The following is a 27,265-nucleotide window of genomic DNA, read 5'->3' on the forward strand; positions in this document are numbered from 1 at the left end:
CACCCCCCAGGGGGGCGTGGCCATGCGGCAGGGGGCGTGGCCTCTGCCGGGTCCCGGTCCCCGTTGACACAGGGTCCTGCTCCGGGGGCACGGCGGGGACCGCCAGTACCGAACGCCCATCCGCCGGGGAGAGACCCGTCTTTCACCCAGGGTCCTTTCCTTCTCCTCTGGAAACGGTTCCCGCTGCCACCGCCGCCAGGTCCGGCCATTAAGTTCAATTTACTTTTTAAAAAGTAAAATATTAAAAAAATCATTTTAAGTCGAAATAACAGCGGTATAAACAAGAAGCTGGAAATAGTGGTTTTTGGGTTTTTTTTTTTCTGTTGTATTTAAAACGCAGAATACAGTTTTACAAAAATGTGTGCATTTCTTACTCACTGCTTTTTGTTAATGACAATTCAAGTGAGATAACGGCTGTGGTAATAACAGAATTACGGAAAGGTTATAATGTGTGTACAAAAATATTAACAACATTTACACTAAATAACAGATTAGTGAAATTAACACTGGCAGCCAAATTCAGCCACGGTGTAAACTGAGGCCACTCCAACTCCACCCGATGCCTGAATCCGGCTCAGTACCTGTGTGAAAAACGTGCATTTTATACAATACTAACAATTCTGTGCTCACCTGTGCCTTGGAATTTTTCCACCTAAATATACGGTTTTGGGCTACCACCAACTTCGCCTCAATGCATTCATACTCACTTATGCCCTTTTCACATTCGGTGACAACTTTGCTCAGCTGATTTTGAAGCAGGAATAAGAAATAAAAGGGATGCAGATGAAATACTCCAAACCACCTGAGGTGGCTTGAACAAGTACCCAAGCCACCTGTGTACTTTAAGGAGTGCTGAGTATTAGGAGCAACTGTGATTGTAATGTTAACAACTGCAATAATGACCTCAGTGTAGGGCATTTCCTGGCAAATACTGGCATTTTTTTTTTTTTTAAATGAGTGCCCACAGGTGCCAATTTATCTCACACACTAGAAGCAAAAAATAAGCTGTGAGGACCTCACTACTGTTAGTTGTTTTATTCCTGCCTTACCCAAAGAGCCATCTTACTGGTGCTTAAGTGTTCTTGTTTTAACTGCCTGTTCTCAATCAGCAAACCAGAATTTTAAGAATGCCGTTACAACTTACATGGGAACATCATGGGATTCAGGCTAGTTCCTAAAGTCAAGCTGCTTTGTCCTGAGACAGACGTAAGCTTGTGCTAAAACGTATTTCTGAGTTGGGAACACAGACAAACAGGATGTCTACTAAATACAGTACTGGACTGAGGATCTGCCTCAAAAATAGTTTGCTTCTGTGCCTCCAACTAAGTCACACACACTCATAATTTAACAAGCATACACCCAGGTTTTGCCCAGATGGAAACATCCTGCCCTTGATTTCCAAACAATCTGCAGCAAAAACTCATACAAACCACTGCTGGGGAAAGATGGAGGCAGGGGGAGCAGGCACAAGAGTCAACGAATGCAAATCCTTGGTCCCTAAGTCCATTTGCTACCAACACCCACCCCAAAAGAATGATCCTACTTACTTAGATCTCCTTCTCTTTGAAATAAGTAGTTAAGGCAGGGCTGTAACCACCAACACAGTAAGGAAGGAGCCAGCCCAGGAAGGCACAGAAAGGTTCCTCAAGCCAGGCATTTTCCTACGATCCACTTCATCCCTCTTTTTGTAACAAACCTTCCCACCTTTGCAGCTCGTTTCATTGCCAGCAGCAGGACTGTTGTTGCCAAGTTCCCCTTCTTTGGCAAGCAGGGCTGAGGAACCTTCTCATAAAGGCCTAGCAAGGTAATGCCTGGACAGTGCTTAAGAACATGCAAAGTGCAGTATAAGTGCCAAATGTTCTTATTTTAGAGATTAATGAATTAATACTCCCAAGGAATATACTTGCTGAGGTAACTATTGCTTAAATACTACATTCCCTCACAATTAAAAAAAAAAAACCAAAACCCTAAAACTCAGAACCTTTCTCTCTAGAAAAGATGAATCCCAAATATAAAGTGGTAATACCTTATTTATATTCTGTCAAAATCACCGTAGCCATAGAGCCTCCTTTCAGTAAAGGTAAAACCAGGGAAGTGAACTGAAGTTCTCAGAGAAACTAAGAACTCCACATTGATGATTTCCTCAAATACCATTTTTGTGATATTTCCAGCACAGGTCTGCTTCCACCCATTACACCTCGAGAAGCTGGCGTGTCATAATGCACAATCTAGTTTCAGATCTGGTGTTCCTACGGCTGAACAGCCAGAAATATCCACTAGCAAGGGTAAGCAGGACCATAATCTGCATGAGCTCTCTGAAAAATTCAGATTTTGTCCCCTAGTGAAGTCCATGCTCCACCATTTGGGAGTCTGTGACAGTAAGGCAGTATGTAGTATCCAATGCACAAGCTCCTGTCACAGCACTCCAGCTGTCAGGTATAAACTGATTAGTCTGGTGGTCAGAAAAGGATTACCGCACTAATGAATTAAACACTGCACATACTTTTCTTTTTCATTCCTTAGTCGGCTTTGGCCAATGATGAACCCAAGATTCAACAGACTAATTGATCTGGTCCATGAAACCAAACGCTGCATTCCTATGCACTGCGTGACAGATTTAAGACATGGCACAAAAGAGTCAATAGCACCCCTAACCAGTAAACAAATACTGCTGTAAAATGCTGGTGTAAGTACCATAATTCAGCTGGTTTTCAAGTGTTTCAAAAACACTGAAAACTTCCCAACAAGGTATCCTGGTTCTGTGAAAACAGTAACAGCTGCAGTCGGTCCCGCTTAGTGGTTTCATTCTGTTTTCTTCCTCCGGTGCTCCTGTCAAACACCCCCTTCATCGATGCTCTGCAACTGAAGTCTTTGGCTGGCATGGGGCCTGATGCCACGCCGTGTGTTCATGCTGCTTCCTGGGACAGTCCGCACAGGGAACAGAGCTCCTGGTAAAGCATCTTCCCCAAACAAACTGATTTTCACGTCAGCTTCAATAGCTTTTGCTAAACTGGATGCGTAACTGTCCAGAGATTTGTGGACTTCGGCTTTTACATGAAGAACAGAATTCTTTGCAGCTTCTGGGGAAAAAAAAAAAAGCAACACATCAGAAAATTAATAGTTGATCAGCATGGCTGTGCAAATGCTTGAAGACTAATACTAATCCTTTTGTAAAGATATGATCATGCCTTCTGCAAAGTAACTACCTTACAGAGCACATTTACTGAAGTACCAGAGGTTCCTATTCCACAAAGCTTCAGCATGACCTCGACAGCTTAAGCAGAGAAAGATTACCTCCAATTCCAGTGAAAAAAAAAAAAAAAGATTTAATGATGCAAAATCCTTATACACATATGTTTAACTGAATTAAGTGTATGTTGAATGATTTTCTGATTCTGAACTTATGCACACAGAATTTTATGGGTCTGAATTTGTAGCCAACTGAAGTCAACAGCCTGGTTTCTGCTTAATGCCTAGAGCCCAGGATTAGGGACAATGGGAATTGTCTGGCATCATGCAAGACCTCATGCAAAAGACAGGCACAGAACCCTCAATCTGTACTTCCTCTGCTGAAAGCACAACTTAAGGCCTTACAGAGATTCTCAGCCCATTTGCACTAAGATCTTGCACTTCATTGACATGCACAGTGCAGTTTAAGAGCTATTTTATAACATGTTAATCCGTAAACACAAAATCTGATGTTTGCTGGGCTTAAAACAAGTCCCGAAATTCCAAGAGCTTCTTCCAAGTAGTGACCAAAATCAGTAGTCAAGGCCAGGCTGGATGGGACTTTGAGCAACGTGGTCTACTGGGAGGTGTTCCTGCCCACGGCAGGGAATTGGAACACAGTGATCTTTAAGGTCCCTTCTGACCTGAACCATTGTATGATCGTCTGATGTCCTTAGGCTTAAATTGGTTCCACAAATACTGTGGGATGAACTTCCACTTCCAGTGGGAAAGTTGTAGAGCTCTCTGTGCCAAGAGAGACTGAAGACTGCAGTTGCAGACAGTAATATACTTCTTAACATTTTATTGCCTTGGATAACCCTGCTCTTCAGTGTTGATGTAGTTGCTTTTGTAGCACCTGTATGACTCTCTACCTGCCAACACGTTGGGCAACACAGGTGTAATCTTAAATGTAATCCTTCAACGAGGCTGCTGAAATAATTTAGTATCTCAGACATCCTGAAAACCCCGAGACACATCAAGGAGAATTGATAAACCTGTGGGAAACTATTGCACTAAGAACTGCACACACACACACACACAAAGTAATAGATGCCTGCCCCTACATAAGGCCTGATCTTACTTTCTGTTGGACCTGCATCAATGGTCAGGTATATAAGGGTGAACAGTGGTCAGGTATGTTTTAAGGCAATTCTGAAGGTCCTGGGAGGCTTTGAGCAGGCAATACAGTTGTTTCTGAGCACTTCCATACTTACCCCTAAACCCACCTTTGATTTGCTCTACTTCATCTTCAAACGTCACTGAACTCCTCCTTCGAGGAGGACAGATGCAGTGTGGGGCATGAGCACCATCTGAGCTATAATCTTCAAGAAGCATCGCGTCAGTTCCTGAAACAAAGCAAGAGTTCTCAAGCAAAACAGACTACCACTGAGATACAATATTTAAGCGGTGGCAAAAATTTTTTCCCCTATAGCAGTTCCTTCAAAAGATGTTCAAACCCAGCTTTTGTGAGTAAGTTTCAGCTTGAATGAAAACACTGTACAGAAAAAGTATGAGGTCAGAGTTTTCACTGAAAGGATTTGGAAATCTTTTCTCATTACCCATCTGAAATCTCAAGCAGCTCTGAAATGCTCAGCTGCAGAGCTTATAATGTCAATAGGACAGCAGACAAAGGTGAAACCTTACCCTCAGTAAATAAAGGCGACTTTGAGGGCAACTTCCCCCATCTCCTGATGAAGATGAGAAGCAAACAATGGCTACCTGAGAGGCAGACAACCATAGCTGCCAAACCTCATGCTTGTAATCAAACCTGGAGGGAAATCTGAACTGGGGAATTTTTCTGTTCAATTTGGTTTGTCTCTAATAACCTATTTTTACTTTCTTGACGTGTATTTTAATAGGGAAAAGTCCCTTGCTCATTAGGAATGATTTTTATCCAACAAGTCTTTTTTTTTTTTCAGTTTAGGAGAAATTTTTTTTATTTCACTTTCCTGCATTTGCTTTGCACCTTTCCAATATAAGATAGAGTTCACAAGCAGAAGGAATTTCATCTAGGCATCTCTGCAATACTTTGCACACACATGCAGCCTAGTCCTCTCTTGCAATGCTGGTCTCTCTGTGTAAGGGAAAAGCAGAGCCAACGTTTCGGGGAGACTCTAGGACAGTGCTGAGTGAGCAGTCCTCAGAGAAGCTGTGATGTGTGTGCAGCTTGCATACATTCCATATGTGACACTTTATTTTCAGTCCCTTTACTCCTGTGGTGTAACAACAGGCCTAAGATAAAAAGCCTTCACAGGTTTCAAAACTCCTCCAGATGCTGGCCTCAAATCCCTCTTCACCCAGTTGACTGCTTTCGACCTCCAAATTTATTCTTTTTGCAATAAGGAGGAGTTCCAGCACCCATTTAATGGGAAGTGAGACAAAGGCATGGCTGGGGGTCTACCTCTGGGCAACATACTGTTCCATAAGTCTACTCTTTGCTGGCAATCCATTGTGATATAGCAAAGTGATAAGTTTTTAAGGTGAAACTTGTGTGTTCTGTCATACACGTCCCTCCAGCACACAAGAGCAAGCTGCTGCCCTAATACACAGTCCCAAATATGCTAATGACTTTTTGTGCTGTTCTGTGGATCAGCTGTGTTTGAGGCTGAAAACAGTAGACTCTTACTGATCTCCAAGGGTACAGAATCCACCTCAAAAACATGGGGTGCTGTTGAGACATATTAGTTCTTTAGCTTAAATAAGTTTTTTAAATTATAATAAATTACTTAGGGTTATAATATGGTGTGATTTATGCTGCTTGCTTAGCTTTACTTAGCACAAGTAGCTAGATTTGCTGAAGCCTTTAGGCTGCAATAGAATTAATTTTATTAGTAATTTTCCTAGCAGCTTAGTACTTCCCCCTAAGTCTGGGATTTCTCAATCCCCCATGTTCTGCCAGTGAGCAGAGGTGCACAAGAAGTGTAAACCAGAACATAAGGAGGCTACAACCATCAGCAGAGACTGCACATCAACAAGGTAAGAGCAGTCAACAGCCTGCCTACCCAAGCACAGAAAAAGAATCCAGTAAGGTATTAGAAGACCCCAGACCAAAACTCACCATTGGACTAAAAGGTGCTTGAACAGCACATGAGGTGTGTAGATCACAAGGGTATAATTGACCAGGGATTTCTTTGTTTGAGGTCCCTCCCTTTTTGGAGGCACCCAGCCCAGGCTGACCTTGCTGCTGTACCTTTCAATTTAATTACTTAATTTTATAAAATTTGACACCTGAGACTCTGCTGCAGGAAACCTAGGGTCAAGCCTGAAGAAGGAGGGAGCGTGCCTAAAAGTGTGTGTGTGTGTGTGTGTAGTTGAAAGGAGCACCCATGACCCCACTGGGGTTGCCCACTGCAAAGGTACCCTGGTCCTAGGAGTTGAAGACTCAGGTGGTCTGTGTTGACTCCTTGAATGGTGTGCAAATGCTCAGGCAGCAGCTTCTCCTTTAACAGTGCAATGGAAGGATGGCACTAGGAAGAGAGTGATACTTTCTTCCATGGAGCAGAGTTTTAGTGTGTTTTTTCAAATGCACAGTTCAGTGCATTATTATTTTTTTTCAAGTAAAGGTAGTGAAAAGACTAGCCTGTTATTCTTACAGGGTAGATCTTTGTCCTTAGAATAATTGATATCGAGGCAGCATTTCTAGCAATTAGGACTCTGCTCTCCCACTTCAGTATTTTGTATACATCTGACACCACTTGGATTTATTTTTTTTCTCTCCTACTACTTCATCTGTTTTTCACAAAGTGAAAAGCCCAGCTTCTGTCTACCAGGGCAGATAAACATGCAACTGCATCAGAAACCACAGGATCACATACTGCAGTAGGCACCATTGAAGAGACACTAAGACTTTAGTTCCTCCTCTGTAGTTCCTCGATCGAGGCATCCAGTGAAACAGTATTTCACAAGAGTGAATCACTGTGTATCCATTCCCAGGCTATGGGCTGTACCCCCTCCATAACAAACAGTGACACTTGTGGCATTAGGTACGTATTTAGTTTGTTCATTTGTTTAAACTGCTCAGTACCATTCCTCAAAAGATGACAACACAACTGCTTCTTAACTGAGCCAGGTTTGCCAGGATGCTCTTCTCCTTTATCCCATAAAGCTGCAGAATATCCAAAATGGGCATAAAACTACCAGCTTAGAATCATAGAATGGTCTGGGCTGGAAGAGACCTCCAAAGGTCATCTACTCCACCCTCCCCGCAGTCAGCAGGGACATCCCCAACTAGACCAGGTTGTCCAGGGCCTTGTCGAGCCTCACCTTGAATATCTCCACGGAAGGGGCCTCAACCACCTCCCTGGGAAACCTGTTCCAGCGCTCCACTACCCTCACAGGAAAGAACTTGTTCCTAGTATCCAATCTAATAGAAAAAAATGACATTTCGTAGTCGGCAGGATTCGAACCTGCGCGGGGAGACCCCAATGGATTTCTAGTCCATCGCCTTAACCACTCGGCCACGACTACTGCACAAAATTACTACAATTAATCCCAGGTTTATAGACTTACAAACGTAAGAAACAAACCTCTGACACCAAGCAAGTGTCAGAAGATCACCCTCTGGTGTCTCCAGAGCAGAAATACTCTTTGAAATAACTGGATTGAAGTTAAGGAACGGTAGCTGAATTAACTGGCAGAAAAGTCCAGCTACAGTTCCAGATAGAAAATTACTAGCAGAACTCTTTATCTTTTCCTAACCATCTTCAGTTGAGAGATCTTAAGTAGTGACACAATCATAAGCTGAAACTATCCTAAGTGTTCATGTTTACATTGCAAGATGTAAGACAAGGCAAAACCAAGACAAGGTCTCTCATAAACCAGGAAGCAGAGAAGCACATTCGCAACAGCACTTTGTTGCTCCATTTCTTGTGGAGAGAGGGAAAGTCCCTGAAGAACAATAGAAACTAAAGAAGAAGGGGACAAAAGCAGTGAGTCCTGTTCCCAGGACACATCATCAAAGGAGGGTCATCATTCCTTAGAGTAAACAGTATTTTGCAAGTAAATATATTGAGAGCAAGGAACGAAAAAAGCAACTGCAGCAGTTTTGTTCTAACAGCAGGAACAGATGCTTCATGTCATCCATGCACTACAAGACATCTGTGTATAAATACAGACTATCCCAGAGAGTACTGCCAAGTTACAAGTGCAATCTTCTGCCCAAGAATAGAGACCAAGAGACTTTTAGTTACCTGAATCCTGTGAGCAGCTGAAACCTGTGTCTCCTGTGCTGCTGCTGTTTCCTAATGGCCGCCCACCTGCCATGAGGGCAGTAAGATGAGGAGAGAGTCCTAAATCTGTAAGACAGTTTAATTCTCATTACACAAAATCAATGTTTAAGGGGTCTACAATAGTAAAAAACTCTTCCCACTCTCCTGTGTTAACTATTCCATGTATAAAACTCACCCTGCTGATCCAGACGGCACAGCATGTGGACTTTCAATCTTAGAAACCCAGTCAACAGCTTTCAGGTACCACTGGAGCCTTTCCATGAGGCAAGTCTCCTTTCTACCTGCACCACCTCCCTCCCACTCTTTTTGCAATCACATGCATTTTATCAGCGAGCCACGCTGAACACAGAGCATGTGCCCTCAGACAGACGGTGACATTTGCCAGACACCTTCAAGCCAGGGAATAACCTGGTAGCCACCAGCAGCTGTGACAGGCAGCTTACAAGCAAGGCTGGGGCACCAAAATGCCTGGCTTCTTTCAAATCCCCAAAACAGGAAGGCAGGATATCCTAGGATTCCTACAAAGGTGCGGTCTTTGGATTCTGCTTAAAGATTTTGTTATTTTTTGCTTGGTTGGTTTTTTCCTCTCTATCAGTCACCTGGCAAATCTGAAGCTTTTAAGTTTCTTATCACTTAGAAGCAGGAAGAAATGTCTTGTCTTCTCCCTTCCAGTTCCCAATGTATTCAACCATAGCATCTCCTGGATACAGATTTGCCAAAGGAAGAAGTGCTAAAGAGCTCTTGCATCTTGTGATGTGGCTGCAGCTGCAGAACTCTTCCACTTACATGGAGTCTCTCCCAGGGATTCCAGGTTGCAGAAAAGACAACAGATGCCTTGCTGCCCTCCCCTTTCTTCTGCATTTTAGATCTTCCTTCACAATTAAATAACTTCAGTTCCTACTTCTGCATGAAATGTCCCAAGGGACCCCACGAAGATGTCCTGGTTTTGGAAGCTTCTCAACAGGACCAGGAAAGTGATCAAAACTCAGAATTTCATTGCATTGCTACTTAAAAAAAACACCTAACCCAAACCAAAACCCATCAAACTCTGAGCAACTAAAGCTCTCAGCCTTCAACTTGGGGAGACATGAAGTAGTTTTACTCTTTTACATAGTTTTACTTTGTTTATGATCTTTTCTTCACAACCACTAAGGCTAAAAACTGAATTTACAGAAATAGTAAGACCAGTGTAACTTCAGTGAATCTCAGAGCCATAGTATAAAACCAGGAATCAAACTACTGGTAGTGCTCCAATCCGAATAACACAAAATGGTAGGCACATGAAAGGAAAAGCTTGATAGAGAAGAAAAATACATTACTTTTATTAACCTCATAACTACATCTTCTCTGGCATAGAAAATTGTACTAGAGTAGAAGAGCTTAACTGCCACAAAAAAAACCCAAACCATTCTCCTTTCAAACCTCTACGAAAACTGGAACAAAAGACTGCTGAAACCTCCAGAAACATCCCACTTTGTTTACAGTGCCTCGAGACATACGAAGTACAGACAGACACCAGGCATTACTTACTGGTATCAAGGAAGAGTGACTTTTGCAGCCACGCGTCTTACCTGTGATCCTATTGGAAATGCTGAATAATCTGGATGTCCTGTGCCGCTGAACAAACGACTCACGGTAATACCGATCCCCAAAGCACATTCCTAGTAGCTCCTTGCGCACTGTCTTGTTCCACAGTCCATAAATTAGTGGATGGCAAATGGCACTGGAAAAGGACAACCACGTAGCTAATGTCTCCAAGGCAGGGGAAATACTATTTTTTCCCCAAAGTGCCTCTGATGTAATTACTACCATGTAAGGCCCCCACGTAATCACAAAAGCACCGATGACAACCAAGATGGTTATGAAAGCTTTGCACTGGTTGGCCGAGTAGACAACCCCTTGGAAAGCGTTCCTTCGGCTGCCAGAAGAGGATGTGGAGGTGCTGGAGTTCTTCCTCCCGTTCCTCTGAGAGTCCTCCTCCACGATGACGACACTACCACAGTGGATTTTGCGGGCCTTAATCCTTGCCACGCGGAATATAAATCCATAGCAGACCATCATGACCATGAAAGGCAGCAGCGCGCACCAGATCTGCCAAAAGGCAGTGTAGCCTGCCTCTTTATGCCAGGCCACCACACACATCCACTTGAATTGGTCGAACTCCAAAGACGACCAGCCGAAGAGAGGAGGGAGGCAGCCAATAAGGGAATGTAGCCACACATACACAAGAGCCACCACTGCTCTGTTGCCCGTTATCTTCATCGGGTAAACCATAGGGTAAAGGACAGCATAGTACCTGGCAGACAAGAAAAGATGTTCAAAGAAAAAAGAACGTATTTCAATGATGTTGATAACTATTCTGCTTTGCAGAACAAGCTCTTCTCTCTAAACCTGGAAGCGGGCTCGGAGACCCTGTTTATAAAAATAATTACATGTGAAAATAAGAACATCTGTAGGCAAGATCGTAAAACTTGGCTGAAGGCATACATGCAGCTATTAAATATATCCCCATGTGTCAGCATGTTTAGGGTATAATCTGGAATTTTAAGTCATTACTTCTTGTTTCTCAAGTAGTATGTTATTATACCACTGATAGCTTAAAAAAAAATCTACATGCATGCCTACATTTTGCCTTATTGATGACATCACCTTCTGTTCTGTATCAAAATTCCACAAGGGGCTGAAGAAAAAAATGACATTACAATGGTACACACCATCATCCGCGCAGCACTTCTCAGCTCTATGCAACTCACTCTATGAAACTAGGCAATTCGTTAACCGCTCATTAGAAAAGAGCTGCTTACCGGTCTATAGCTATGAGTCCAAGAGTAAGCATGCTGGCTGAGCTGATCAGCATGTAGAGCAGGGCTGAAAAATTGCACCAAACGACTCCAAAGATCCATTCCCGCCTAATGGAGCTGGTGACAACAAAGGGCAGCACCAGGACGGAGAGTAGAAAGTTGGAGAGGGTCAGGCTGAACACAAACTTGTTGCTCAACGTGAGAAGGTAAGACTTCCGATACAGGGTGACGACAATCACCAGGTTGCCCAAACAGATGAAAATAGCAATGACGATTATAGCAATGGACTCTGTGACTCTGACCACCCCGTCTTCCTGCGCGGTGAGATTCCTCAGGCCTTTCACGTTGCTGAGGGAGAAGTTGTTGCTCATGGTCAGAGCGTGCAGAGCTGGAGCAGCGAAGACATGCTGAGCAGCTAGAAGCACAACAACGCTCAGAAACATTCAGGCAAGATTTCTTCAAACTCTCTCTGAAGGCGGGAGGCCCTTTTGCCTGCATTAATTAGAATTTACCTGTAGGATGCAGGAAACCATTTTAGATGGGAAAGTGAAGGGACAGGATATTGCCTTTGGGCACACCTAAGATGCCAATGACAGTACCCAGCCTAGAACCGGGAAGAAACTGAAAGACAAAAAGAGGTGGAAGGGGGTAAAATTAACAGGGAAGAAAATTAACACCTTTTACTTTAAAATTTTTTAAGGATCTTACTTGTTTCTAAGCCATACTTACCAGCTGTGCATCTCACTCAGTCCCTTCATCTAGGCTGTGAAGAAACAAGAAGAATGTCACTATCAGTCTTTGTTTCTTTGCTTTAAAAAAAAGTCACTTTCAAAAGCAAAAAATCTGCCTGTTTATCCTGAGCGTTACCTAGTATTCTGCCTACGCAGCCATTTGCTGGTGGTCTGTGGATGCCTGGCTAGTCGTATACCCTGCTGACTTTTTCTTAACAGTTGCTAAGTAACATTCAAAGACACGGGGATCATTGCCTGTACTCTCCTAACATCACTTCTCCATGTTCATCATCACCTCAGCAACAGTGGTGATTCTATTTTACTAGATACCAAATACCAAATTTACTACCAATACCAAAGTATTGGTATTTACTAAATACTAAATACCAAATTTACTACCAATACCAAAGGACTGGGGGAACCGGCTTTCTGTACACGGGGTTCAAAAGACACTTCTTTACATTAAGGTCCACCCTACAGAAGCGTTTGAGCACCTTTAACCCCAGACTTCTCAGCGTTAGCATCCATCCCGCTGACTCAGAACCTCGTTTTGTGAAACCTGTGTATTTCTCCCCATTATTTGGCAGCTTTCTCCCCAGTGCCTCCAACAGGCACTCCTTCCACTTCATTCAATCCTTCGCCCATCTGCAGGCTACTGGAAAAAAACAAAGAAACCAAAAAAACCCACAACCCAACAAACCCCACCACCAAAAAACCGCAAATATGCAAACCATAAAACTAAAGAGAGTCTGTCAATTAATATAAAGTTGATATTAGCATTTCTTGGCGATGAGAGACAGGGAGCGCGTTATCTCAGCCGCGCGCACCCATGGCTCCCACACGGCCAGGAGTACTCACGGGATCGCTTCCCTGTGCGCCGTGGCCTGGGGCGGCAGCGATGTCGGGCTGGCGAGCCGCCTTTTTTCCATTTTTATCTGTGCTTTCCTAAGAACATAATTAAAGACATTACTGGGCCATGCTCTCTCAAACAGAGCACAGCTCTCCCCCAGCACAGCTGCCTGCCCACCCCTCGCCACTGTTTCTCCTCAAGCTCCTCTCCAAACACGCCTGCACACCTGGGCCGGCTTTCACGATGAATTTTTTGCCCGGTGCAGGTTTTTGGGAAGGCGGATACCCCTCGCCGGGCCGCCGCTCCCCACACCCGCCTGCTCCCCGGCCCCTCAGGGCCCCGCGGAACCCCGGGGGAGGAGGAGAAGGCCTCCAGGAGTGGTGGCTCTTCCAGGGGCAGGGCAGCCCGAGGTGGGAGGGGGCATCCCATCCCACCCCACCCCATCCCGGCACACACAAAGCCAGCGCTACCGAGTTGGAGACAGGGGAAGGAGGAAGGGAAGGGGGGTCGCCATTTTGCCCCCTCGCTCCCTCCGGCACCGAACAAAGGGGCGGGGGCAGCATCCTCCACCCTGGGCATCCCTCACTCACACACACACACCGGTCCCGGTCAGCCGGTCCCGCCGCCGTCCCCGCTGCCCCCTCCCGGCCGCCGGCACCGCAACTCACCGCCCGCCGCCGCCGCCGTCAGAGCGGGAGGTTTCGGGTTACACCGCCCCCGGACCCCCCACAGCCGCCGCCAGAGAGGCCCCGAACCGCCGCCCGACCCTCCCCCGCCATAGCCATGCCCCCGCCGGCCCGGCCCGCCCCGCCGCCTCACCCCTCATCGCCGGCCTCGCCACCCGCCATTTTCTCTGCCGCCACCGCCCCCCGGCCGGGCGAGGGGGAGGCGCGGAGCCCCCAGGACAGCCCGTCCCGGATCTGGTCTCGCTGTGAGCGGGCTGAAGAGCGAGGGAGGGAAGAAGAAGGGGCGGCACCGCCTCCCACCCCAGGGAGCAGCCGGTGCTCTGCGGGTCTCCCCGCAGCCCTCCTCCGCCGGGAGCTCGCTGGGAAGGAGGGCTCCGGTTTTTATACAGATGAGGTGAAGCGACTGGGCCCAGCGCAAGGCGGTCGCAGAGAGTGGCAGATCCTCACGGCTTCCTAGCCCCCAAAGTGCTACTAAAAACAATGCATAGCGGATTTTGGGAGCTCCCCTCCCCCCGAAGGCGGGTGCATTGTAGAGTGAAGGATAATTAATTCGGGATGCACATCCCTAACCCCCAGCTGCCCAGTCTCCTGGCAAAGCCCTTAAGCGCTGGGGACGGCGGCTCCCACCGGAGTTTGTTGCGTTCTGGTCGCTCTCCGCGGTGTGGATGAGACACGACGCAGGTGGATGTGGATTTTTCCACGACATGGCTGTGACGGTCCCCGGGCCGCTGAGGCGAGGAGCCGGTCCGCGCAGCGTGCCCCTGCGCTGAGGGGAGCTCCCCGGGGGTCGGTCTGTCCTTCCGACGGCACAAGGGAGGCAGCACCAGCACCTGCCCATCGCTGCGGGAATAGCGGCTTGTGTGCCGCTCCCGACCCGTCCTACCCACGCTTTTCTACGGGATTTGGGGGTGTAAAGAGGCGGGGGTCGGTCTCGTCTCCCAAGTCACAGGCGATAGGACAAGGGGAAATGGCCTCAAGTTGTGCCAGGGGAGGTTTAGATTGGATATTAGGAAACATTTCTTCACCGAAAGCGTTATCAAGCATTGGAATGGGCTGCCCAGGGAAGTGGTTGAGGCACCATCCCTGGAGGTGTTCAAAAGATGGGTAGACGTGGTCCTCAGGAATATGGTTGAGTAGTTATTTCCTATTTCTTATTTATTTTTTTTTGTCAGAGTTAGGTTGATGGTTGGACTAGACGATCTTTAAGGTCCCTCCCAACCTAGACGATTCTGTGATTTTCAGCTTACCGTGCCGTCGCGTATTGACAATTTTATTTTTATTAAACGCCACCTTTAGGAAGCATTCAAGAAGACACCCAACCAACCAGCCCGGGAGACTTGGCACGTATGCACGCACCTACACCCGCAACCCCTGCAGCAGCAGCGGGGGTCGGTACGTCGGAGCTGGGTAACGCTTTGCTGAGCACATCCCGGCAGCACCGGGGGCACAGCGCAGAGCTCCCCGTGACCGCTCACACCCCTCCCTCGGCAGCCCCGCCGCAAGACGTGCCGTCCGCCGAGCTCCGCGCCCTCCTCCCCTTCCCGCGGGAGGGACGGAGCCACCCTCGGGCTGGGCGCCGGGGATGCGGCGGGAAGCAGGAACGCCCGCCGGGCACAGGCGCCGGCCGCTGCGACACGGTTCCCCGGGAAGAGCGAGCTCGCTGCCCCTTTACGCCCCGCCGGGCGGAGGCCGGGGACGGCCTTCTCCCGCGGCGGGAGGAGAGAGGCGCGCAGCTACTCCCCCGCGGCAGCACTGGGAGCCACCGACGGCCGCCCTGCCACAGGCACCTCCCGCCCTGCCGCGCTGCACGTCACTTCCTGCCGCCACAGGGCTTCCCCGGAAGCGGAAGCGTCTTGAGGCGGCGGTTCCGTTGCTGCCGTTAGGGGTGTAGGGGTTTGCGGCGGAGAGGAGAGGAGAGGTGAGGTGAGGTGGGGCGGGCTCCGCCGCCGCCCCTTTCTGGTCCCCTCTCGGTTTCTCCTCGGCGGGGCCTTCCCCCCTCGCCTCCGCCATGCACCCTGTTTTCCAGAGCAGCCGGCGCGACTTCACCTTCGGGCCGTGGAAGCTGAGCGCCGCCCGGACGCACATCATGAAGTCCGCGCAGGCCGAGAGGTGGGGCGGGGAGGGGAGGGAGCGGAACGACGGTATCTGCGCTGCTGGCTGCCCTTCCTCAGGGCTGGGAGCGCCCTCCCTGACCGCCAGGGTTTTGGGGTTCCTTCTTCATCCCTGGAAGTGTTCAAGGCCAGGCTGGATGGGGCTTTGAGCAACCTGGTGTGGTGGGAGGTGTCCCTGCCCGTGGCAGGGGGGTGGGAACTAGATGATCTCTAAGGTCCCTTCCAACTCCAACCATTCTATGATTCTTACCACAAATAAATAACGTCCCCCTGGGCAGGGAAAATGCTCTTTATTCCTACTGGAATAAACTAAGCTACCGCTCGGGGTTTGGGGCGGGTGTTGTTCCCTCTCTTTTTGAGAGGGTAAGCTTGATTTTTGGCTTGAGAAACTGGGATGATTTGGATTGCACAGGGTTTCCAGAATTTTGTTTTTAATGATTGCTAATGGTTATGGAGATCTGAACCTCTGTGAACTGAAGCCTGCTAATTAGAAGCCTGCTTTTCTTAATTACTTTTTAATGGTGATTAAGGTTCTTTTAAATGTGGTCTGCAGACTGTCATAAGCTGTTGTGTGGTAATGGCTATCTTAAGAGGGTGGATTTCATTAAAAATTTATTGTTTGCACTCTCCCTGTAGTAGTAATTTCCACCGCTGCCAAACTCTTGGAGAAGATGCTCCTGTGTCAGCATCAAGTGCTTCAGTCAGATTTGCTAATGTGGAACTGAACAGTTCATCAGTGGAATGCCATAGCTGACCTTGGTAGCCATTGAATTTGACAGACACTTCTTGGTTTCAGTTTCTGGAATACATACATGGAAATCTTCTTAATCTTGTTAAAAGCGTCTTCGTTCATGTTGCTTTTAACTTTTCTGAGGGCAATTGTTTGATAACATTTCAAGACATGGGACTTTATTATTATAGGAAACTGTTATCGTTTAGTATATAGTATAGTAAAATATTTTTTTGTTAACATAACAGCATTACACCTTTTTTTTAACTGGATATCTGCCTTAAAACAGGTGAAAACTATGTTCCTTCCTCCATATTTATCCTGTGTTCAATGCCTAAAATAACCTTCTCAAGCAGCTTTTGACTAGTGGTCCTTTTAGTAGGACTGTAGGACTAGTGGTCCTACAGATAAGGAAACTTGAATCCTGTGATTTAGTCATTTTCCCTGTAATGAGGATTCAAGATCCAGCTAAGCTGTACCTGTGTCCTGCAGGGGAAGGTAGAATATCCCTTTTTTATGGTGTGTTTGGAGGACTTAATTTGTACGATGCTATCTCGTAAAAATGAAGATCTTTATTCTTAAGATCGGGAGGTTGTTAACTCTCTTCATTATCTGTAAACAAGAGAGACACTTGAACTGCCAGTCTAGAAGCCAGCTTGCCTGCTGTGCTCATCTTCTGATCTATTCAGTTTCTTTAACTGTAGCTATTTTAAACTAGTCACCTCTGGAGTTTTCAGAAATTGCCTTTATCTGTTTAGATGTTTTTGAGGGGGACGTAGTTTTTCAGAACGTGTTGAAAAAGCCTGAAAAGTTAAGTTGCAAGAGCCACAATACAAGCTTGAAAGAACACAGAGAATTTTGCAGGGTAGGGAAGAGAAGTCCAAAATTAGCCATTTTCCTGTAGGTCTTAGTACCTAGCATAAGATCCCCCAAAACAATTCCTCCACTTCAAATCTGAAGGGCCAAGAGCTATCCAGTTGCAGTGCATTTAGTCAGTTTCCTTTTATAATGTATTTTTCTTGGCGTTTTGCCTTTTTTATTGCTTGGGGAACATCATTAGTATCTGCAGGAGTTTTACTTCTGGCAAACGTATATCACAAAAATATCTTGGTGACCTCAGTGGGAAGGTGAAGGATTAAATTTGCCGTAGCTAAGAACTCCTTTCTGTGCTGGAGTTGGTCTTTGCAGGTCAAGGGGCCTGCAATGTGATGAAATGGAAAAGTTCCTAACATTTTTCTGTCTTCTCTGGGAAAGGCATGGTATCGTTTTCTCCAGGTCTAGGAATTCTCTATTTCTGTTTTAGTTTGGTTCTTTTGTATGCAGGGTCACAGAAATAATTACTTTTTTTTTATTTCTCAGGGATGCCTTATTATCAATGTGAAAGTTGTGATTAGGACACTTCCTGCCCCCCTCCCTTCTCTTTACAATTAGCGTATTTCCTAAAGTTTTCTTTCCAGATGTCATGTATTTATTTTTGATCTTGATAAGTAAAGCAGGTAGTGGTAGGGAGGAAAAGAAGTAGACGAAGGCTTTTGGTAAATAAGGTGTGTATATAAAGTGGTGTTATATGTGTGTGTGTTTATATATAGTGTAGGTAGATATATACATATGTATCAATAAGCATAAAGATTGATATAAAACAAAAAGTGAAATAGCGTAGTTTGAGATTTTATGCAGGGATCATGCTTACTTCATTCATGCAGTACTTTGTTCAGCTGGGTCTGTGGCTCTGGCTCTGGCTTTCATGCTTAAGGCTACAAATACCAGCATGTATTCTCTACCAGCTCAGGAAAGTAGTAGAGCACAGCACTGTCTCCTGCACTTGATTTTTCCCATATTCGGGTTGTTTTCAGCTCCTTTTTGTAGGCTTCTAAATTTGGAGGTATGGACCACTGTGCAGAGAATGTAAGCTTGCTGACATTGAGTGTCTGTTCCTAAGCTTTTCAGGCACCTGCCGAAGTAGTTCATGGACCATCCAGGGGTTTGCTACAACAGGTTGAAAGTTGCTACTTCATGCTTATCAGATACTGTTTTGATTCCTCACGTATGAGACTTTTGTATGAGCCTGATGTAGAAGGAATGTTTTAGGAATAGTTCTATGGTGTAAAATGGATCGATGGATCATGGATCAATGACTCTGCAATTCACGTCCAATTATTAAACTGGGAAAACAAAAGAGTTTTGCAGAACATGTTGATCGCATGTCTTGTAAATTACCATGGTCTAAAGAATGCTTGTTCCAGAACAAGGAGTGCTTTCAATGAGCTATAGCTGACTGATCTCTCTTCATGGGACTTTTATTTTTCTGTGCAGGTTGGCTGATGAATTACACATGCCTTCCCTGCCAGAGATGATGTTTGGAGACAATATCCTAAGAATACAGCATGATCATGGTTTTGGAATTGAGTTCAATGCAACAGATGCTTTAAAATGTGTCAATAATTGTCAAGGTATGATCAAAGTGGCTTGTGCAGAGGAGTGGCAAGAGAGCAGGTACAGTATTTTATCACTGGTGGGCAAGTACTGCTGTATTGTATGTGAAACTGTCATAAAGTAGTTAAAAGAACAGGCTGAACTTTTGAAGACCGTGCTGTGTTTGGTTCTACCATAGATACGGTGTGTGATCATAGAATTCACTTAGGATGATCACAGCAAAGAAAAACTCTCTGTTAAATTGGGTCAGCTATATTTTTTCAGTTGTGTCTTGGCTTTCTTAAAACAAAACGTGGCTTAATGCTGTTTCTGTTTATTCAAACTCATAGAGCCTCAAGCATTACAAGATTGTATCATGTGGTGTTTCAAAGTGTTAAGTGCTGCACGTGTTCAAAATCTTAGCCTTAGGAATATAACAGAACAATTACCATGCATCAAAACTAATTGTACTGCTTACTATTTGTGAAATTAGTTGCAGAGCACCAAGAAACAAAGCAGAGAGAAAGGAAAGCTAAGGGAAATAGCAGTGTCAATGATTGCTGTGTGTTGTCAGCAGATTGCTTTCTGCCTACTTAAAGAAAAAATGGTCTTGAAATACAATTTTTCAATAACATTGAACTAAAAATCTTTATTTCTGACTCATAGGACAGAGATTGTGTTAGCACAGGAATTCTGGAAACAGTTTTATAACGTATTATAGAAACGTGTTGTGAAAGAAGTAATACTGTATGATTAAGTCTTGACATCATCATTGCAGCACAGACGATGCTGCTGGTTTTCTCCTTGAAGAGTGTTGGAATCGTAATACATAATCTTATGTGAGGTTGTAATTTTTTAAGAATTACTACAAAGCATTCTGTTTTCTCTTTAACTTCTTGAGGAGTGAGACTGAGCACACTAAGGAAGTTGTCAAGCCATACGATTGGACTTACACAACAGACTACAAAGGAACTTTGCTGGGAGACACTGCGACATTAAAGGTAACCGTTTGTCCTTGTTAAATGCTGATTGCATATTGTTTCTGTCAAGCAAAGCTTAGAAGCTGTTATAGAATGGTTTAGGTTGGAAGGGACCTTTTAAAGATCATCTAGTTCCACCCCCCCTATAATGGGCAGGGACATCTCCCACTAGACCAAGTTGCTTAGAGCACCATCCAACCTGACTTTAAATATGCAGATATGTAGATCTGGCTGCTTTCAATGGCTTTGTTTTTCTGCAACAGTAATTCCTCATATCTAAATTGACAGGCCCTCCCTTGTCTTTATTTTTTTTAAAAATAAGACTGAAGTTTTCTCTTTACTGTATACAGATCACTTGATACCAAGCAGATAATCTATTTTAATTCACTAGGATTGCATTAGTTACAGATCGCTTGAGTTATCGTACAATTAGAAGTGCAGCATAGAAATAAATGATGTCTTGTTGGCCTGTAGTCTTTGGGCAGCAGAAGCGTAAGAGTATATCTGGAGCTTATGAGATGGAAGACATACAAGTACTTGATTTCCATGAAAAGGCTTTGTTCAAATCCTGTGCAGCGTTTGTCATTGGCTAGAGATACCAAGTGGATGGAATACTGCTATAACACAGAACTTCTCATTTGCATGTTAAACATTAGGCATCTTCAAATAATTTCAAATACAGAAAAAGAGCAGATTTGTTTGCAGCTGAAACTCTACTGAGAGCCTGTACCCAGAGGGCACTTTATTCCAGCATTTTCCACTCTTGGTTTTTACTTTGATCGATGTTTCCTCTTGGAAGCTTTGGTTTTAATTTTAATTTTTCCTCTTAGAGTTTTGGGATGTTTTAAGCTTCGTGCCCTAAAAGCTTTTTCCTTTCTAAAACTAGCAATTGCAGGATTTAAAAGATCAGGACAAACTTTATGTAGTTTGGCAACAAATTAATATGCTAACCGTTCTTAATCTCTTTCTTTAGGTTGTTCCTACAACAGAACACATAAATACAGAGAAATTGAAAGCCAGAGAACAAATTATGTTTTTTGAAGAAGTACTTCTCTTTGAAGATGAACTTCACGATCATGGAGTATCAAGTTTGAGTGTAAAAATAGTGAGTACTAAGAGTTGTATACAAGATGCTTGGTGACTCAGTTGGCTAATCTATCCAAAATGCAGCCACTTTTTGCATGTTGTTCCTTCCGGGATTAAAAGTTTAAAATGCAGAGTTCTTTATCCTTGCTCTTAGAAATACAATCTTGCTGAAAACCATGTTGTCTTGAAATCTTTCTGTCTGTCGGTTCAGGGAACAATCTTTTCCCTCTTTCTGCATCTTGCCTAAGAATCTTCTGAGACCCTCTCTGCCCTGCTGTCCAGCGATAGCTGTAGCAACAGCCCAAATTTTGACTCTACCACCAGAAACTCCTCATACTATCTCTCGTTGTGAATATCTGATATAGAAAATGCATACTTAAAAGTAAAAAAAAAAAAAGTGCTGAATGCAACGTCTTTATTTTTGCAGAGAGTCATGCCTTCCAGCTTTTTTGTGCTGTTGAGGTTTTTCTTGCGCGTTGATGGAGTACTTATCAGGATGAATGATACGAGGCTTCATCATGAGGTAAACCCTTGTTTGCCATCATGAATATTTTACAGATGCTCCCTTGCCATGTTACTGTCAGAGAAGCCCCGGTGATACTCCTGTAATTTAATACTGATGTTTGGGGGCATGGAGGTTACCTGAAATGAACTTTCAAGTGTATTTTGTTGTTAAGGTGGTGTTGAAGCAGCAACCAAGTGCTGGATGCCATGGGGCTGGGTATTGTATGAGCAGAGTAGGCAACTGTTACGTGCAGTAAACATTTAAATATATTTGATAAACACACATTAGAGAGAAAGTACAAGAGGAAAAACAGGCAACAGTAAATGGTGTGATACTGTTCTTAGCCTTGTCTCAAAGTAAATGTTTTTTGGCTTGTCTAGTAAATGACAGGCAAGTTTTAACTTGTAAGCAACTGTCCATACTACGCTGAGTTCTAGTACCTCAGAAATACAACATAACAGTTATGGTTTGCTTATTCTACCTAGTTCTAGGCGTACTGATGTAGGAGTTCTAGCTGAGTAGAGATTAACAAGCATATTCAGTCATAGAATTTTTTTTTTCCACGCATGCACACAGAAAGGTGACTTTTGGGAAAGAGAACATTGCTAAACATCTTTCTCTGTCTTCGTGAATTTGAACGTACGTTTCTGCTCCCAGGTGAAAATCTGTGGTCAACAAAATTCAAATGCTTACTAAATTCAATGTATTTAAATGCTTATTTTGCACTGATGCTAGATGATAACTTTGTGCTTAATTTTTGCTGTTTTTTCCCATCAGGCTGACAAGGCCTACATGTTGCGAGAATATACATCCAGAGAAAGCAAAATCTCAAGTTTAAAGGTATTGCGTTTTTTAAATGTAGTTTTTTTCCGTCTGTTTCTTAAAATTGTTTTCTGGTCAGCATAGAAAATTCTCTGTCTGTAAATCATTCTTTGTTAGGTTTGGAATCTATACAGAGGAAAAACCTTTCTGCTTGTGCAACATCTATTTTTTCAGATGTCAGGACAGATTTGCATTTGTAAATGCCCAGATCCATTGACCACATGACAATATATGGGGTTGGGTTACTTTTTCTACTTTTGAGTTAATACGATTTTTTTTAATTTTTTTTTTTTTTTCATAGAACTACTCAGCCAAAAAATCAGGTAGTCCATGTCCTTGATGCCAAATTTCATGCATGCACGCTTGCAAGTAGTATTAGGGGTTAAGGTCTGTTTGGTAATAGACTCTCATTCAGTTTTTCTCAACTGAGTTTGATAGCCCACCTTAAAACTCTAGTAAAGGTTCAGAATAATTTGTGGCATGTTCGGAGTTGCAGCTCTTGATTTTTATTCTTGACCCAACATCTGATCTTGGGCATTCTTTTTACTTCCCATTTCCCTTGTTTTTCCTTCATCTGTTAAAAGTGACTAATGTGTTATTAACCTTCTGAGGAAATATTTTTGCAAAATGTTTTTTTTTTTTTTAGGAAAGGGACATTGTAGCATTTTTTAACAATATATGATCCCTATAAACAGGACTAAATTCAGATGTGAGCTTTTTGATAGTTTCATGGTTTTTGAAGTATTAATCAGTGATCTAGGTTTTACTTCACCTCATGTTTAAAAATTACCATCTACGCTGTTAAATAATTTTTGCTGTTGTTATAGAGGGGAAATGCATATGGCTTTTCAGTTCCCTAGAACAGTTTGCATAGGTAATGTTAAAAAGATTCTTACTTTGCTTAGGCTTGAAATCATTGAAACAGCACTATGATTCCTTGCATGTTAAGGGTAGCCAAAATACAGGTTGCCTTTGAATAGCTCTCGATACACTTCTTAAAGAATGTTGTTAGAATGTTTGCAGGTGGCTTTATCAGTATAATTTTTTTATCAAATATCTTGTATGTGATGAAGGTAAGTTGTCTACATGAATCTCCAGAGAAAGATACCAACTTAATGAAACCACCTAATTTCTTCAGATATGAAATTAAAATCCAATGAGTTTTAGTATTTCATAGAAATGTCTGTGGTTGACTTCATAAAACTAAGATACATGTTGAAGTGTATCAGTTATCAGTAGCTAAATCTAAGCAACTCCAATGAATATATTGCAATGGCTAGAAGACATTAAACATGGGATCCCTTGTAGCCATCCTGCTCTTACGTAGTATTGGACTCTCAAAAAGACTGTTTGTTACATTCAAATGATAAACACATTTTTTTAAAAAAAATTATAGATGTTCATGAATGTCTCTGTCTCTTATAATCTACTGCTTGAAAACATTAAATATTTTTCCTTAGTTTATTGATCCACACAAGGAGTAAAAGACTGTATGCACATCTGAGGTTGTAAAGCTAATTTTAATAATTATACCTGACTTCAAGTGTTTCAGTCAGCTAAATTATAGATCAATTGTTTGTAAAAGTCTGTGTTTGGAATAACTTTTTATTTTCTCTTCCTTTCATTCATTTGTTTCATGTAAAATTTTTGCTTCTTAGCATGTTCCACCTTCTCTGTTCACGGAACCTAATGAGATCTCTCAGTATCTACCCATAAAGGAGACAATCTGTGAAAAACTAGAATTCCCAGAGAAACTGGAGCCTAAGCCAGAAGCATCACTGGAAACTGTGTGTGTTAAGTCTAAATAAATGTGACTTTATATGGACTTGAAGTACACTGGAGATAATGTGAGCATGTAACCATTGCCATGGGGGGCGGTTTCACTACAAGTGGAATAAAGAATTTGGCTAATTTTTCTGTAGCCCTGAGAGAAAACATTTCAAGGAGGTTTTGCTAATTGTGTTTTTTGTTTGTTTGTTTTTTTAACCTGTATCTGGAGTTAATGATAGACTGGAGGTGAGTTACAGTCTTCAGCGGCATTGGAGAAAGGCTCTCATGATAAAGAGTCTGGGTTCTGTTTAGTTCACCAGTTAAGCAGGAGTATTGTCTGGACCCTCCACCACAAACACTTCTATGAAGATTTTGTTATTGCTGCTTCAGATACTGAGAGACTACTGGAGTCATAAAATTGGCATGATTTTATTTTTATTGAGAAATCATCCATGGTAAAAAAAAAATAAAATATTCCTCTGCATTTATTTTGAACTGTCAATCCTAAACTACACGTTTTGCTTGGCTTCCCCTACTGTGGGCTGATAACCAACTTAATTACTTTTTGGAGCCTCTGATCCAGACTGTAATTTAATAATATTTATTTCATCTGAGGGTTTAAGGAGCAAAAGAGAAAAAAAACTTGTATTTGTTTGACACTATTTAAAGGTAAAATTACCTTATTTGTGCGACATTAACTCCAGAGCAGGAAAAAGCTGGAAGCTTAGAGACACACACACTGGGAAGTCTCTTCACAAATACTAGTTTAATCTGATGTCAGCCAGATTTCTCTAGGCACTTCTGGAGACTATGACTTGGGGTCCGTATGCTGCTACAGTCACGTACTGTACTGGAAATGCTTTGTACTGTATTGACCTTTTGTTGGACATGTTGGCTGGTGTCGGTGTATGATGGTTATACCGCCCTGACAGTCACACTGCTAAATTGCAGGGTGGGTTATGTCTGGGGAAGAGAGGGGCGTTCAGTCTCTAATGCCTAAAGGATGCTGGTGTTTGCCGTCCGATGTAACCTTTAAAGGATGCTAACATGTATTCCAGATACATAATTTGGGTTTATTTTTAAAATTTTTCAAGTTCTGATACTAATAGAAGTGTGATCACATGTATAGTCATGGGTTTAACTCAACACATTGTAGATTAAACTTTTAAATATTTGTGTTGATTTTGGAAAGCCTAAATTATATGTTAATGGTTTGGCCTAAGAATGAGGGAGCTGAACAGACTTGTCTAGGTTTACTGCTCACACTCAACGAAGTGCAAGAAGCAAATAAGTAGTGAAAAGCAGGCCTTGTGGTTTAAGGTGATGGCAGATAAGAATATGTATGCATTCTGATGTCTTGGAGTTTTTTGTTTAAAAATCTTCATATTCTACACTGCATGACTTAATAGAAGCAACCCACTCCAAAAACCTGATATTTAACCGGGTCTTCTGAGAAATGGTTTTCACCTAGAGAAGACACTGAGGTTTTTAGGAAAAAAGTCTACTGCCATTTAAGTGACTGTCATCTTAATAAAAACAACAGCTTTTTGTTTCATATTTGAGGCAGCCTGGTCTAATAAATCTATCATAAGGTTGAAAGGCAGGAACTAACTGCAGTTTTTCCTGTGTCACTGATTTACTCTAACCACAGGGAAGTGACTTCTCTGTGCCTCAGTTCCCTGTATGTAAAAATTAGGGTTAATACATGCCTACCTCACTGAGGGTTTGTGAGGATTATTTTGTAAAAAGTTACTGATTTGAATATTTTTTTCTTTCCTGACTACACCTGCAGCCTTATCTTTGGAATCCTTTGAAAAGGATTACTGTTAAAAATCTTATGATCCATAGGATAAAACGAGCAAACTGAAATTAAAACAGTCTGACAGAAATTATTATCAACCAGACATGATCTGAGTGAGTGAATTTATGGCCACTTTGAAATAGGGGTGAGGTCCTCTATGTTCCCCATTAGAATCTTAAATTCTGTTGGCTTTTTTCATCCTCCTGCACTTCTAGTGTCAGGATGAAGAAGGGGCTGCAAATGAATGCAGCATGGAAGTGATCAAAATTCATTTATTAATAGATTATTTAGGTCCACTCCAGTCATAGAGGGATATGGGAGAAAATGGAAGGGAACAACAACTGGGGATGAAGAGAGATTTTGTTGGTGGATGTAAATCATGGCACTTCTTTTACTCTAAACATATATTATTTTACATGCCTTAAAGGCTTATAAAAACACACTTTCAAGCTGGTAGTGACAGAGAGGGGAGCTGATGCAGTGCTCACATGAGGGAAACTATATCTGCATTCATTAATTAAATCTGATTTGGGTTTGGTCAGTGATGCTAACAAACTCCATTGGGCTAAAGTACAGCAGAGGGGGAACCCCACAGAATCGACACTTGGCGCTGGAAAGGGTGCTCTGCATGTTTAGCTTATACTGTGTATTTTATCTTGTCCATCATACATACCAGTGTGTGACCTGTTGATACAGTTGTCTTGAATGGACTTGAATCCTGAATATATAGATACGTGATATCCATCTATCTCGGGTGCTGTGCATTTAAGTGGAACATACGTGTTGGGGAGATCACAAGAACATGTTAAGGAAGTTACAGTTAGTACAAAGTAAAACTTGGGGCGCTTTGTGACTCTCTAATACCACACAGATTACCAAGAGGCAGCAGCATAAACCAGTGTACTGCAAACGCTCCGGTACAAATTTTTCCTCAGAAAAGTCCCACTTTGGATACATAATCTTAGGGGGAGGGAGTGGGGTGATTCTCCAGCTCTTTTGTGGCAAGTTCAACATGTGGCAGTTTATATACCTTCTTGTATGTCGCTAAATAAAATGTACCAAACATTTTATAGTTCTGTTTTTATCTGAGCGAAATAAACTGAAATAACTACTCGGTGGTGCTGAATTTTGCGTGCCGGTTAAGATGTCACATCCGTGTGCTTTTGCCTGTCATCAGAACCACTCTGGGGAGTTATGGAAATAAGGTGGGATTTTTTTAGAAGGAGGGAAGAGCCGCAGTCCTGGGAGCAAAGTGGAATCTGTATTGCTGTTTCCATAAGCTTCCCTGCTGCCAAGGAACGGCTTCAAAAGCAGCAGGAGGAGATGGGATAGAAGGAGAGAAGTAAAAGGGGTGGAGGGTGTGGATTCTTCTGAAACCTGGAAAATGCCAGGAGAGTTTAGATGTCAGCTATAGCCTGCTTGGAAGAGTAAGACGTGCCTGGGACAGCGTGAGCGTTTGCTGTCTCTTAAATAACCCAAGCGTTTAAATTACCCCGAAGACAGTCTCTCTGCCGCAAGAACCCG

General features: G+C 43.4%; 2 protein-coding genes and 1 non-coding gene across 8 annotated transcripts; 1 reads left to right on the forward strand and 2 right to left on the reverse strand.

Annotated features, from left to right (window-relative positions):
- Positions 1–307: 307 nt before the first annotated feature.
- GPR161 (G protein-coupled receptor 161) lies at positions 308–14,353 on the reverse strand. 6 transcript variants are annotated; one of them, XM_014947437.1, is made up of 9 exons: positions 13,658–14,353; positions 12,847–12,933; positions 11,987–12,020; positions 11,770–11,878; positions 11,261–11,672; positions 10,028–10,752; positions 8,418–8,522; positions 4,443–4,574; positions 308–3,080 (listed from the first exon to the last, which is right to left on the reverse strand). In XM_014947437.1, exons 5-9 carry the CDS (start codon positions 11,626–11,628, stop codon positions 2,833–2,835), a joined length of 1,578 nt encoding a protein of 525 aa, XP_014802923.1. In that variant the 5' UTR covers positions 11,629–11,672; positions 11,770–11,878; positions 11,987–12,020; positions 12,847–12,933; positions 13,658–14,353; the 3' UTR covers positions 308–2,832. The 6 variants fall into 6 exon arrangements, with proteins under 6 accessions (XP_014802923.1, XP_014802921.1, XP_014802918.1 ...); XM_014947435.1 differs by lacking the exon at positions 11,770–11,878 and having other exon boundaries at positions 11,261–11,769; XM_014947432.1 differs by having other exon boundaries at positions 11,261–11,878.
- On the reverse strand, positions 7,614–7,695 carry TRNAS-AGA. The gene has a single exon. It is a non-coding gene; the product is annotated as a tRNA-Ser (tRNA).
- Positions 14,354–15,377: 1,024 nt separating the features above from the next.
- Positions 15,378–26,852, forward strand: TIPRL (TOR signaling pathway regulator). Its single transcript, XM_014947344.1, has 7 exons — positions 15,378–15,633; positions 18,679–18,858; positions 19,679–19,778; positions 20,731–20,862; positions 21,271–21,366; positions 22,126–22,188; positions 23,829–26,852. Exons 1-7 carry the CDS (start codon positions 15,533–15,535, stop codon positions 23,976–23,978), a joined length of 822 nt encoding a protein of 273 aa, XP_014802830.1. The 5' UTR covers positions 15,378–15,532; the 3' UTR covers positions 23,979–26,852.
- Positions 26,853–27,265: the final 413 nt, after the last annotated feature.

Source organism: Calidris pugnax, unplaced genomic scaffold, assembly GCF_001431845.1.
Source record: "Calidris pugnax isolate Ruff unplaced genomic scaffold, ASM143184v1 scaffold95, whole genome shotgun sequence".
NCBI lineage: Eukaryota > Metazoa > Chordata > Aves > Charadriiformes > Scolopacidae > Calidris > Calidris pugnax.

Bases quoted from the DNA above. Each gene is read 5' to 3' on its own strand.
- GPR161 (XM_014947435.1), bottom strand. From the start codon at position 11,700: ATGTTTCTGAGCGTTGTTGTGCTTCTAGCTGCTCAGCATGTCTTCGCT. The intron at 4,575-8,417 runs GTAACTAAAAGT...GCTTTGTTTCAG, and splicing joins CAGCTGCTCACAGGATTCAG to GAACTGACGCGATGCTTCTT. The intron at 3,081-4,442 runs GTAAGTATGGAA...TTTTTTCCCCAG, and splicing joins AATCAAAGGTGGGTTTAGGG to AAGCTGCAAAGAATTCTGTT.
- TIPRL (XM_014947344.1), top strand. From the start codon at position 15,533: ATGCACCCTGTTTTCCAGAGCAGCCGGCGCGACTTCACCTTCGGGCCG. The intron at 19,779-20,730 runs GTAACCGTTTGT...CTCTTTCTTTAG, and splicing joins GAGACACTGCGACATTAAAG to GTTGTTCCTACAACAGAACA. The intron at 22,189-23,828 runs GTATTGCGTTTT...TTTGCTTCTTAG, and splicing joins GCAAAATCTCAAGTTTAAAG to CATGTTCCACCTTCTCTGTT.